Genomic DNA, 12,359 nt, shown 5'->3' with positions numbered 1-12,359 from the left:
CGAGCCTCATTAAACGAGCTCAAACGAGCTTTTATCGAATCGAGCTTCGAATAGCTCACAAACAATTTGGTTCGTTTACATCCCTAATTGTATTATCTAGTAATAAATATGCAATTTTTTCAACAGACCCCACTCATAAATGTTTTAATTTAGATACACCTTGAGATATTGATGTAAATTGAATTTGTGATAAAATAGTTGACATAGAAATTTTTTTTAGAAGCATTTTAGATACATTGGATGCAAAAAGTTTTGAATGACAAATTTTAAGTTTTTCAAATATTAATTTTTAAAATAGAAAAAATGGTGTAAATACTTTTTATTTTTTATTTTTCTGGATACAGAAAATTAACATTCAAATATTGCATAAATTTTTTTATTATTAGTATAGATGGGGTGGGTTTTTCTTTCAGTGTTATTTCTAGCTTCTATCTTTTGCCGTGATCAATTTATAAGCTATTTTTTTAAGAGTATGTCTCTTGTGAGACGATCTCACGAATCTTTATTTGTGAGACGGGTCAACCCTACCGTTATCACAATAAAAGTTAATATTTTTTCATGGATGACCCAAACAAGATATTCGTCTAACAAAATACGACCCGTGAGACCGTCTCACACAAGTTTTTGCTTTTTTTAGTCATATTATAAAAATAATCCTGCTTTATTTGAACTGAGGGGTAACTTAAATTATGTTCAGGTTTGTGATTAGCTTTATTTGAACAAATAAAACTTTTCCGTGGGAGCTGGCAATTTTAGATACATGGCTAGAGGAAACACGGAATGTTATTATTACTTCTGATAGAAAAGTAGATTGTCTTTCCAACTATTACAGTGAACAGAATCGGAAAACGAGGAGTAAAAACTCTTTGGCTTCCCTCAAGTTGTCGTTCAATCTTACGATGTTTCCTCCCTCTTCTCGTGAAAACCTTGTAGATAGGCCTTTTTTCTCAGCTCACAATAAAATTCAAATTCCCCTCGGCTGCTGCTATTCTTTCTCTAACCAAGAGTATTACCATGTTTTGAGGTTTGCTTAACCAGTAATTTGCGTCATGATGTTTCCTTCAGGTACATAACAGCACTGCGGGAACTTCTTAGTATGTTGATCTTTTTGTACAATCAGGTACCATAATCACTGCCAAGAAATTGCATTTCCTTCTACAGCCACCTGGAACTGTGAGCAGAGAGAGACCGTACTTGCATGAATCCATATTGCTGATCACACTCTATGATTTACGTTGATTTCATATTTAGTGACAGTAACAATGATGTGAAAACAGTTTAAATTGGAGTAATTTTAACTTTTGGTAGTATAGTTTATTATGTAGTATATAATAGTATGCACAAACACAATGGGCTCTCTCTTGTATTTGTCGATTTTCAATCAATGTTAGATTTGCGTATCAACGTGTTACGTGGCAAAAACTTGTGTGAGACAGTCTCACATGTCATATTTTATGAGACGGATATCTTATTTAAGTCATCTATGAAAAAATATTACTTTTCATGCTAAGAGTATTATTTTTTATTGTTAATATCAATAGGGTTGATCCGTCTTAGACAATAGCGGAGCCAGAAATATGGCTATGACCGGGCTAGAATTTTAAACTCTAAAATCTTTTAATATTTTAAATTGATTTACCCAGGATAATATCATATTATTCCAAAATTATACAAAATTTACACATTAATTTTTTTAAATAAAAAATTGGTCCAAGCCCGAATGTACATTCATATAGTTCTGCCTCTGGCCTTACAGAAGAAGTTTCGTGAGATCGTCTCACAAAATATCAACTAATTTTATGTGTAGCTGATTGTTGTTCTAGTTAAGTGCATTTGAAAATAATCTCATAGCTCTTTTTCGATTGATAACGTGATCAATCAATTCAATATTACAAATAAGGTTTGTTACATTCACATCTTTAGAGTGTTATCACAATTACAAAAAATCTTAAATGAATACGAAAATAATTACTTCTTTTACATTTTTACATATCTAACCTATAAAAAAATTAAAAGTTCAAAAATCTTGCAACATTTCAAATTTATTTTTATTAATAATACTTTTATAAATTATAATTTTTAATGTTTTCGTAATTATTTTCTTGAAAAATATTTGTATTATTAATTGTGGACGTTGCATGACATAAACATCTTATGAATATCACATCAATTATTTTTTCACGTATATTTTCGACGTGGATAAAACATACTAAAATAAAATTTTCCAAAATTATAGGTTAGTGCAACTATCAGTTTTTTTTTTATATATATATACACACAAATTAGTTACATATTTATTTAACATTTTATTTATGATTATTATTCCTTGACTGAACAAGAAATATCTCGTTTTCAAGGCAAGAAACCTAACGTTGAAACGCGATTTTTCTCTTCTTTCGCCGATCGTTGTTTTAACACCGGACGCCATGGCCAAAAGCTCCTTCAAACTGGAACACCCTCTTGGTAAATTGATGGTCCTTTTGTTTAGGAGCCCTAATTTCCGTCTGGGATTTGGTTACATTTTTTTCATTTATCGAATGTGTTTTTTTTATTAGAATTGTGATAAAATCTTATTTGTCAAAGAGTGGTCAAACTCATGTTTCTTTGAACTTGGATGATCTGGATCTTTGACTTTATTATTGTGGATGAACGACTGATTTGATTTACGGTAGTGTTGTGTGATTTGGCTTTTGACTGTAGGATGATGCATCAATTTTATGTTGATTGATCTTAGTTTGATTGAGATTTTAGTTACTGGCGAGACAGTGTTGAAATGGCGTGGGACTTTTCCGTATTCTATGATCAATGCTTGAGTTCTCAATTACTAGGTTGTGAGAGTGGATCAGGGGGGAAACTGGCCTTGTGTTAATTTTTATTTAAAGTATGTAGGTAAGTTTTCATTTAGATACTGCTGCAACTGTTGGGTTTTAGTTTTCAAACAACTTCTAGCCGTGATTTGTCACATTCTAGTTGTTTGCTTATAAACTGTGTTTGCTCTATGGTCTGAAATTAGAAAAATTGTTGACGTTTCTTGAGGAGTCGAATGGGAAAGTTGTGCATGTTGTAGATGGCTTTGAGTTTTTTTTGTTCTTTTGTGGTGTGTTCACAGTCTGCAGTGTATATTCATGTAATGTGTTGCAGAGAGGCGACAAGCTGAGGCTGCTCGTATTAGGGAGAAGTACCCTGACAGAATTCCGGTGAAAATTAGTAAATTTTCAATCATATACTTGTTTTGTTTTTTATCGGTCGATAAATCCTTCGCTTCAACTCCTGTGGTGTAGGTAATTGTGGAGAAGACTGAAAGGAGTGACATCCCAGACATTGACAAGAAGAAGTCGGTGACCTTTATGACTTCCAACACTATTTCTTTTTCTGGATCTAGTTAAACTTATATGCATTGTTATCTTTGATGTGAAACACATTAGAGAGCCTAGGCAGGACCCCTTGATTATATTTTTCAGCAATATTATTACAGTTTAGCAACGGTTGGTTGAGTGTTTAAGCTTTAGTAGCTACAGCATTTCCTTGGCTGGAGATAACTTTATCTTAAATTACCCTGTATAGCATTTTCTTTATTTCACAGCAACTGTCAGTTTGTGTAGGACCGTAGTTTTGATCCACCTTCGTTTTATTTTTTTCATTGGCGAAAAGATATTATTTTCCAATTGGCTTTTTGTTTGTTCCCAACCTGTTAATGGTTTTTTTTTTATCTTAAACTCTGTAGATACTTGGTACCTGCTGATCTGACTGTTGGACAATTTGTTTATGTTGTCCGAAAAAGAATTAAGCTAAGTGCTGATAAAGCTATATTTATATTTGTCAAGAACATTCTCCCTCCAACCGGTGAGAGAGAAACTTTGGCAGTGTTTAAATCGAGATGAGTTCGTTCTGTTGTTTTTAACAAGGGCCTTTGTTGTGTGTTATTTTAGCTGCAATGATGTCTGCGATATACGAGGAAAATAAAGATGAAGACGGCTTCCTATACATGACCTACAGTGGCGAGAATACATTTGGATCATTCTGAGATGTATTTGTTGCTGTTGATTAGCCTCTATGTGTGTGTGTGTGTATACATATATACTGTTTAAGATAAACTTGTATATTCTTTGTATTGCCTCGGTTATATCCTTCTAAGAAAGATTATTTTCATTTTGAACTTGATAAGAATTTGAGTGTGTAACTTTTGTGTGGTGTTTAATAATATTTTTATCCACTAGATGTTATTGTGCAGATTTTCTGTATGTTGATGTTCGTTAATTGAATGTGTAAACCATACAATCAGTACAATGAGTTTAATCTCTCTCGGATGAACAAGATTTGACATATCTCTTAGGCCATAATTGGTACATTAAAATGGAACAAGTTAAAATGAAATCTTTGCAGAGTTTCAGTAATGTTTTTCACCAACGTTCCGAGGTTTAAGTATGGTTGAAATTGAATATAAAGGATCTGTAGATGCATTTGGCAGATGCTATATACTCTTGAGAGTAGGGTGATAGCATCTAAATGTGCAAATCAACTTTGAAACAAAATAAAGATGAGAATGTAATTCTACTGTATTTCGATAATTGGTACGTAAAAAATAAAACATAACATAATAAAATTGTTTTTAATAATTAAATATTTTCTAACAAAAAATTCAAAATAATTATTCAATAATCCTCGGAAGGATAGACGGGGCGATTCTATTTTTTTCATTAGGTCCGGGTATTATCATTATCAAATTATTATTATTATTATGATTATGTTCTATTAATTATTATAAAATTAATGTTATCAATATACTATTATTACTGATAATTTTAATATTACTATTTTACTATTATTTATTTAATAGAATAATTATCATTTAATAAAATATTATAATAATCATTTATTTTGCTATATAATACGAAAGATTTATTTTAAACTTGCAGGAATGAGAAAAAAATAATTGAAATTAAAGTCTGATTGATTTTTATAGGTTCTTTCAAATAAAATCATTTTTTTCTCGAGTCATACTAGGAGAAAACTTCTTATACGATTATAGATGTTATTGTTTATCTACATCTATCTCAAAGAGCTGTCTATCGAATCGTTGCACCTTATGTTCGATCCCAAGATAAGGAAAAAATGCATTCATCAATACATCGCAGATTCATCCTTAAAGGAGATGGTGAAAAGAGAATTCTCGGTTACTTTATTTATTTTAATTATCAATATTAGCATCAATTTTATCCATTTTTTACAAAATAATTAGAAGTTGCTAATATTGAAGTTAGCCATATGTTAATATTGGGCTAGGCCTAGGAGAAGTAATTATTAACAGAAGGCGTAAATATTGGGCTAGGCCCAAGGAAAGTTAGTATTAACAGTATAGCAGGCATAAATATTAGGCTGCTGTGCTTTTATTAGAGGCCCTTGGTAATTCGTTGGGCCGCGTCTTCAAGCAGAAGTTGCTAATATTTAATATGGGGCTAACCATATGTTAAATATTGGACTAGGCTCACGAAGTAATTATTAACAGTCCTTAATATTGGGCTGTCTCTTCTTCTTAAAGTTTCTAATTCAGTAATGGACCAGGCCCATGAAGTTAGTACTACAGTATATCAGGCTTAAATATTAGGCTGTGCTTTCTATTTGAGGCCCTAGCTAATTGGTTGGGCTGAATCTTGTACCAGAGTTTGCTAATATTGAGTATACGAGTATTAACTGTAGGCCTAAATATTGGCCTGCGGCTTCAATTAGAGGCCCGGGGTAATTGTTTGGGCTGAGGATAACTAATATGAATAAGGTTTCCAATATTTAGTATTGCTCTGAGCCCAAGGTAAGTTATGATCGACAGCAGATCTAAATATTGGGCTACGGCTTCTATTATAGGCCCACGGTAATTGTTTGGGCTACATCTTCTAGTAGAGGTTGCTAATATTGAATATTACGCTAGGCCCATATTAAAAAGTATTAACGAAATAACAGTACGCCTAAATATCGTCTGCGACTTCTACTAGAGGCCCGGGGTAATTAGTCGGGCTGCGGCTTCTACTGGAGGCCCGAGGTAATTTTGAAAGTTTTGCATGTTTTATTCTAAAATTGTGTGTCGTGCAAGTGATGTTTTGTTTTGTTTTTTGTTTTTTGTTTTTTTTAGATTGTTCTTTAAAGATTTTTTTTACATGTAAATTATATATGAACTAAATTCTCTCCAAATTCGTATATAAATACATTTTTATTTAATATATTCATACTACAAATAAACCAAATTTTATTTTGAGGGAAAAAAATTATCTCCCACAAGGATGATTTCACATCGGTTAAATTTTTTGCTCGTTCTGCAAAGAATTTTATGATTAATAAAAAATGACATCTTTTATAAGATGACAAAAACTTGTGTAAAAATGTCTACATGGGTCGTATTTTGTGAGACGAATCTCTTATTGTGGTTATTCATGAAAAATCTTACTTTTTTATGCTAATAGTATTACTTTTTATTGTGAATATTGGTAGAGTTAACCAGTCTCACAGATAAAGATTCGTGAGACAATATCACAAGAGACCTACTCTTATAAGATTAGGTAATTGTGAGTAATTAGAAATTGTATTTAAGACATTATACAATGTAAACATAACAATCCTATAAAAAACATACAAAACAACATATTATTTCTCTCTATATATTACTCATCAATATCTTATCATTTTTTTATCACACTTGTATTCATTCATCCTTCATTCGTCTTATCCATAACAGCAACGATATCCTAATGTTCAAGAACAGAATTTGTGAAGAAATTTCTGCGCAGATTTGAATTAGAAAAAATAAGAAATGGAAAGTTGCAAGATAATTGGTTGAAGCAATATACAGAAAAAAAATTTCCACAAATCGTGGACGGCCAAGTTTCTATACTCAATGCGAACACATTAAGCTTAAAAATCCCGCATCCGTTCCCAAACCATCGGCTTGCTTCTCCTCTAATCTTGGGATGGATCATCATCATTATCTTCTGACTTATCTTTTCGATAATCTGCCATAATAAACCATGGCACGAGAAAATTGGCAATCCAGTATGCTAACAGAAGTACGGCGCTGCCAACAAATCACAGAAAAATCAATCGATGCACGACGTAACAAAAGTATAAACATCACAATCTTACACCTTGTCTGGAGAAGTACGGATAAGTTTCCGCCGGTAGCTGACGATCTAGCGATGATATACACAGGAGGGACTGTAGCCCTGGTTTTAAAAGACGAGAATCCAGTTCCATTTTCTTGAATCTTGACTGGTTTCTTTGGCTGAAAAACCATCCTCGTTTGGTACATATAGTTGCGTTTTGGAAGAGATGGAGGAGGTGGAGAAGAGTGGTATATTATGGAATTCATTAGGACAACGTTCGATCACCTGTTTGATTTAGTTTGTGGATAATGGTTGGAGGATAGGGAAGGGAAACCTTTGGCGCAAGACCAATTGTGTGGGCGGGACCGAGCATCACACATCAATCTCAATTTATATATATATAATCTGTCACAACTAGAGGATGATTACAGTATGGTTTTGCGGGTTTTTTAAAAAATTCAAATCGAATTGTCATATGCGATCGGTTGGTATTTTAAAAAAATAATCGCGGTTTTACATGTAGAATTACTCTTAGGGTTCGCTTGGTTTGTAGGACGGGACTAGTTGAATGATTAATAATTTTATTGATAAATGTTTGATAGGATAAGATATGTAATTTGGGTTATATATAATATCATGTGTGGTGCAAATTTAAGAAGAGTGATAAAATCATGTCAAACTTATTAATGGACCAAAATACCCTTAAATGTTATATTTTAATTTATTTGCCATAATTGTTCACTTTCTCCCCTAAGCTACTGTCTGTATCCCAAAAAATGAAAACCCTCTCCACATTGTTCTTCCTTCAAGATCGTAAGTCGAGGTCAGATCCGTGAAAGATATGAACCGAAGATCCACCGGTAAGCATGAACATGGTCTTCTCGTTTATTTTTTCTTACAGGTGATCTAAGAAATTATATATACAAACGTGGTACGAATCAGTGGAAGAAATGAAGATCTACTTGGGAGAAAAAGTTATTGTGAGTAATTTCTGAAGTTTTTATTCGAGAAATCTTTTAATTCCGATTTTCATAGAAACAAAATCGAACAAGTTTGTCGCTTTGAACGTGTAGTAATTTTTTTAGGTTTATGTTGATATAATTTCTTACATTTAGAATCCTGCTATTACGAGAATAGATATAATTTCTTGTGTCATTCAGGTTTTGCGCATCGATTTTGTTTTTTGTATGTCCATGCTATTATGGAAACAGATAAAAGATTTTGTTTTGACTTCGAAGTTTTTCCTACTATGGTCAAAAATCGAATAATTTCTTCAAACAAAATTTGAGCGAAAGATGTTCCTACACATTACAGTGCCATTTCTTTTATGAGGTTGGACATTGTTTCCTTTGTGATATCAGCTAGATTATTGATTGCAACAACAATTTGGTTGTCAACTTCGTCTAATTGCTTGCGTTTCTTTGATCTCACCTTTGAAACTCCTGATGGGTTCGAGGGGATAGTTTGAGCAACAGACACTGATTCACCATCTCCTTCAAGTGGCCGGTAAAAGTCATCCATGCCAAATTCCATGTCAATGGGTTCATGCTGAGTCATATTTAAGACATCATGAACAACAGCTGAAAAAGTCTCCACTCGATCACCTGTTGCCCTATCGTAGCCAAATATTTCGCACCAATCTTTGTATGTGGCCAGCGCTTGTAACGCATGACTCGAACACTATTGTCAACCTAAAAGGTCTTCGTTTTAATAGCGTACACATTTCAAATATAAAAATTTAAAATTTAAATAAAATTTCTGACCTTAAGTAACGCGTCCCATGCCTCATTCGTAGCGTCAATCATGTTTTTCTATGTCATTCCAACCAATCCCACTTTTGCCTAGCATTGATGTCAAACATCCATATTGTTTCTTCCACACGTGTATTTTTGAAGTAATGTGGGGATGCCCACGTAAATTTGAATCTTTGAATGCATTCCTCAATGCAGTTTCCAATAAAGGTAAATACCTATTACGGAATCCGTTATCTGTTTTATATCCTTTGCTTATTATATCTTTCAACGCCACAATTAGAATCTCTTCCTCAGGGGCTGTCCAGCTACGTCTCACCTTATCTGTTTTTTGACCTTTCGAAGTCACACTTGTGCTATCCATTGCTTCAAATGTTTGTACTATGTTAACCTGTTACACATTAATGTGATAAGTTAGAATGGGAGATGCAACATTATATTGCAAAAGGGATAAACACATTTCAGAACGTAATTGCAAATACAACAATTAATCGAAAAAATAATTCACAAAACAATTGTTTTCACAAAACAATTGTTTTCACAAACAACAGTAGTACGTACATAACAAATAAAAACAAGTTTGCAATCCAGATACAATAACAATTAACTATTGTCTTAGTTGTGTTGCATCGACATTGCGAAGTTATCGCTCCACGAATCCCATGCATCAGAGAAATTAAAATCCTCGATAAAGTAATTCTCATTCTGTGGCATTGGGCTTAATGTCTCCTCTTCAATCTCATCAACAAGATTATCCGGCATTTGAGCTCGAATGAAGTTGTGTAACAAAATGCATGCCATTATGATTCTGTTCTGAGTTTTAAGTGTATAGAAAGAAGGACTTCGAAGAATAGCTCATCTTTTCTTAAGCAACCCAAAAGCTCTTTCAATCACATTCCTAGCTTTGCTGTGTCTTCCAATTGAAGAGTTCTTTATAATTCTAGGGAGCATTTGTGCGATTGCCCCACGCATCCCTATGGTATGGTGCTCTTCTATATGGAGTCAAGAATCCCTGGACGTTTGCATATCCGTTATCGCACAAAGAGTAAGAACCTACCATCGAAGTCATATATTTTGTTAATAAATTTTGAAATACTGAAATAGGAATCCAAATAAAAACTATGGTGAGATAACATTATTAGATGAAACAATATGTTAACCTCTTTCAACTTTAAGTCCATCATCACGTGATAATGCATCACGAAGCACTCGAGCATCCGCTGCCGATCCTTCCCACCCACAGAGCGCATAGATAAAGTTCATATCTCGATCGCACACTCCCAAAACATTCACGTCAATGGTTCCTTTTCTGGTTCTGTACTTTCCCTTGTCTAATATAGGCACATGAACATTTATATATGTACCATCCAACGCACCAACACAACCCTGAAAAATAAGTTACATAAATAAGAACAATAATCATGAGGATGTCTAATATAAGGTAAAGTACGAACAACATTATAAATGGAATTTGTAATAAGTATTCCTCTTTCAAATGTTCAGATTACATGGAACCATTTCCACGTCTCGTCCAGTGCAGGTTTCATCGATCGGGGAAGGCTTCACAAGCAGTATAGTATGTAACTTCAATACTGACCCCAACACTTCATGGAAATGGGTGCTGATTGTTTGACCACTTCGTAGATAATCATGACCAATGACTCGGTTCTTTTTATGATGCGCCTAAATAGACAAAAACATAGCCACTTTTTCTTCTGTCCTAACATATCTAGAATGGTCCAGCCCCTCGACGTGTGTTAGCAAGTAACAAAGTTGTGCAAATGAATTTCTATTCATCCTCAAATTCACCACACATTCAACATCTCCGGTTTCAATAACTCTTCGCAAATGGTTCATTTGTGCAGTCATTCTTTCCGTCATGCTGTACGAAACTAACGTTCTACGTGCTTGACGACGTCGATCGGCGCTACATCTCGTGCGATGTCGTATTAAAAGACATACCATAAAAATTGTACGGACCATCATTTGGTGTAGCAGCAGGAAAATTCTAATGTTATGACGTCTACGGTCCATTTTGCACACGTACTTACCAAATGCAACCGAAAATTAGAACGAGCCAAGAAATAAATAACGAAAGCTCACAAGCATGGTCAATAAAGTTGTAACTCGTGTATATCAGTTTACGAAGCTTTAGGAAAAAAATCTACAATTTACAAAACAAGATTTTTGTTGTACAACAGCCCAACACAGATTCACAACGAATGTCTCATACAATGTCACATGATAAATTTTTGTATAGGATTTACGCAAAAAAAAAGGTTCAAAATTACAGTACAAGAACTGGAAAAAAAACGACAACAGAACACTACTAGGATATGTACAACACATTCGTACTAAACAACGATCACGTGAAACACGAAATGTTCATCAGTCGCTAGTTTTCCTCAGGTTTATCTACTCTGAAATACTTTATGCATGACATACAAAACCAATAATCACACATAGCTTCAAAGTTGTAATTTATCGAGTTTTACCTTCGAATAAACTTGAAAATTGAACAGATCAGACTTAGAAATGAGGATTTTTGGTTCACCACTTTCGATTTCTAAGGTACTGCGCATCCATCGGTTCTTCAGAAGAAAGAAGGAGAATGACGTGTCCGTAGGCCACTTGCAATTTTTTATTTTAGAAACATGAGTATTTGGTCAATAAACTTTATGAGAGCAGCAGGATAAATACTATCCACAATGAATGCGTGGATTTGTTGTCCAAGGAGAACAGTAAAGTTTGTCTAACTAATAGTCAATATCACATTTATAAATGAAAGCAAACAAAGGATAACTAAACAATCACACCTTAATAAGGCTAACCAAACTGGGCCTTAAGGTTTTGAATGGTTTCAAGCGGTAGTGGTCGGTTTACGATTTTTTTAATAAAAAATATTATAACATATATTCTAATTTATTTGAAAATAGTAACAATACAGTGTCTTCAAACTTAAAATATAGTTAAAATCATATAAAGATAAAACTAGATAAAACAGCAATCAAGATTCAAAACTAACTTAATACTTTAACAACACAACACAACACACTCACAACAAAAATAACAGCTATACTATTTTATTTTATTTTTAGTTTCAAATTTCAAATAAAATATTGTGGTAAAAGAAATAAATATTCTAATAAAATACTAATATGAAAAATAATTAAGAAAAATGTAAGTTTACATTTTAGGAGTAATAATTTTGAAAAGATGTGAGATATAATAAAGGCCGACTTATTTAATTGAATATGTTGATTAAAAACTATTATAATTATATGCGAAAAATTATTACAAATGGTTTAAGCGGATGATCGATTTGGTGCGATTCTTGAGGAAAAATAGCCGAACAATATATGCTATGTGTTGTGAAAAGTAAAAATTTATGGTAAAAAGTAAAAATCTCAAACTCTCAAAATTTACCAAACTACACACTTTATAATATTTTTCTCTCATCTCAATTGTGAATTTCTTCACAAATGATGAGGCTATTTATAGAATTTCTTTACAAATAATC

At 33.0% G+C, this 12,359-nt stretch overlaps 2 protein-coding genes across 4 annotated transcripts; one reads left to right on the top strand and one right to left on the bottom strand.

Moving 5' to 3' along the window:
* The first annotated feature begins 2,307 nt into the window (after positions 1 to 2,307).
* On the top strand, positions 2,308 to 4,218 carry LOC142519162 (autophagy-related protein 8C-like). Its single transcript, XM_075622096.1, has 5 exons — positions 2,308 to 2,463; positions 3,142 to 3,197; positions 3,282 to 3,334; positions 3,725 to 3,843; positions 3,930 to 4,218. Exons 1-5 carry the CDS (start codon positions 2,427 to 2,429, stop codon positions 4,022 to 4,024), a joined length of 360 nt encoding a protein of 119 aa, XP_075478211.1. The 5' UTR covers positions 2,308 to 2,426; the 3' UTR covers positions 4,025 to 4,218.
* Positions 4,219 to 8,408: 4,190 nt separating this feature from the next.
* LOC142519515 (uncharacterized) lies at positions 8,409 to 11,686 on the bottom strand. Of its 3 annotated transcripts, XM_075622554.1 has the most exons (4): positions 11,335 to 11,686; positions 10,348 to 11,254; positions 10,000 to 10,225; positions 9,237 to 9,892 (listed from the first exon to the last, which is right to left on the bottom strand). In XM_075622554.1, exons 2-4 carry the CDS (start codon positions 10,384 to 10,386, stop codon positions 9,780 to 9,782), a joined length of 378 nt encoding a protein of 125 aa, XP_075478669.1. In that variant the 5' UTR covers positions 10,387 to 11,254; positions 11,335 to 11,686; the 3' UTR covers positions 9,237 to 9,779. The 3 variants fall into 3 exon arrangements, 2 of the variants coding, with proteins under 2 accessions (XP_075478669.1, XP_075478668.1); XR_012813784.1 differs by lacking the exons at positions 9,237 to 9,892; positions 10,000 to 10,225; positions 10,348 to 11,254 and adding exons at positions 8,409 to 8,779; positions 8,852 to 9,230; XM_075622553.1 differs by having other exon boundaries at positions 10,348 to 11,686.
* Between the last annotated feature and the right edge of the window lie 673 nt (positions 11,687 to 12,359).

Source organism: Primulina tabacum, chromosome 11 (assembly GCF_025594145.1).
Source record: "Primulina tabacum isolate GXHZ01 chromosome 11, ASM2559414v2, whole genome shotgun sequence".
NCBI classification, from domain to species: domain Eukaryota; kingdom Viridiplantae; phylum Streptophyta; class Magnoliopsida; order Lamiales; family Gesneriaceae; genus Primulina; species Primulina tabacum.
This window is presented reverse-complemented; position numbering and strand designations above follow the sequence as displayed.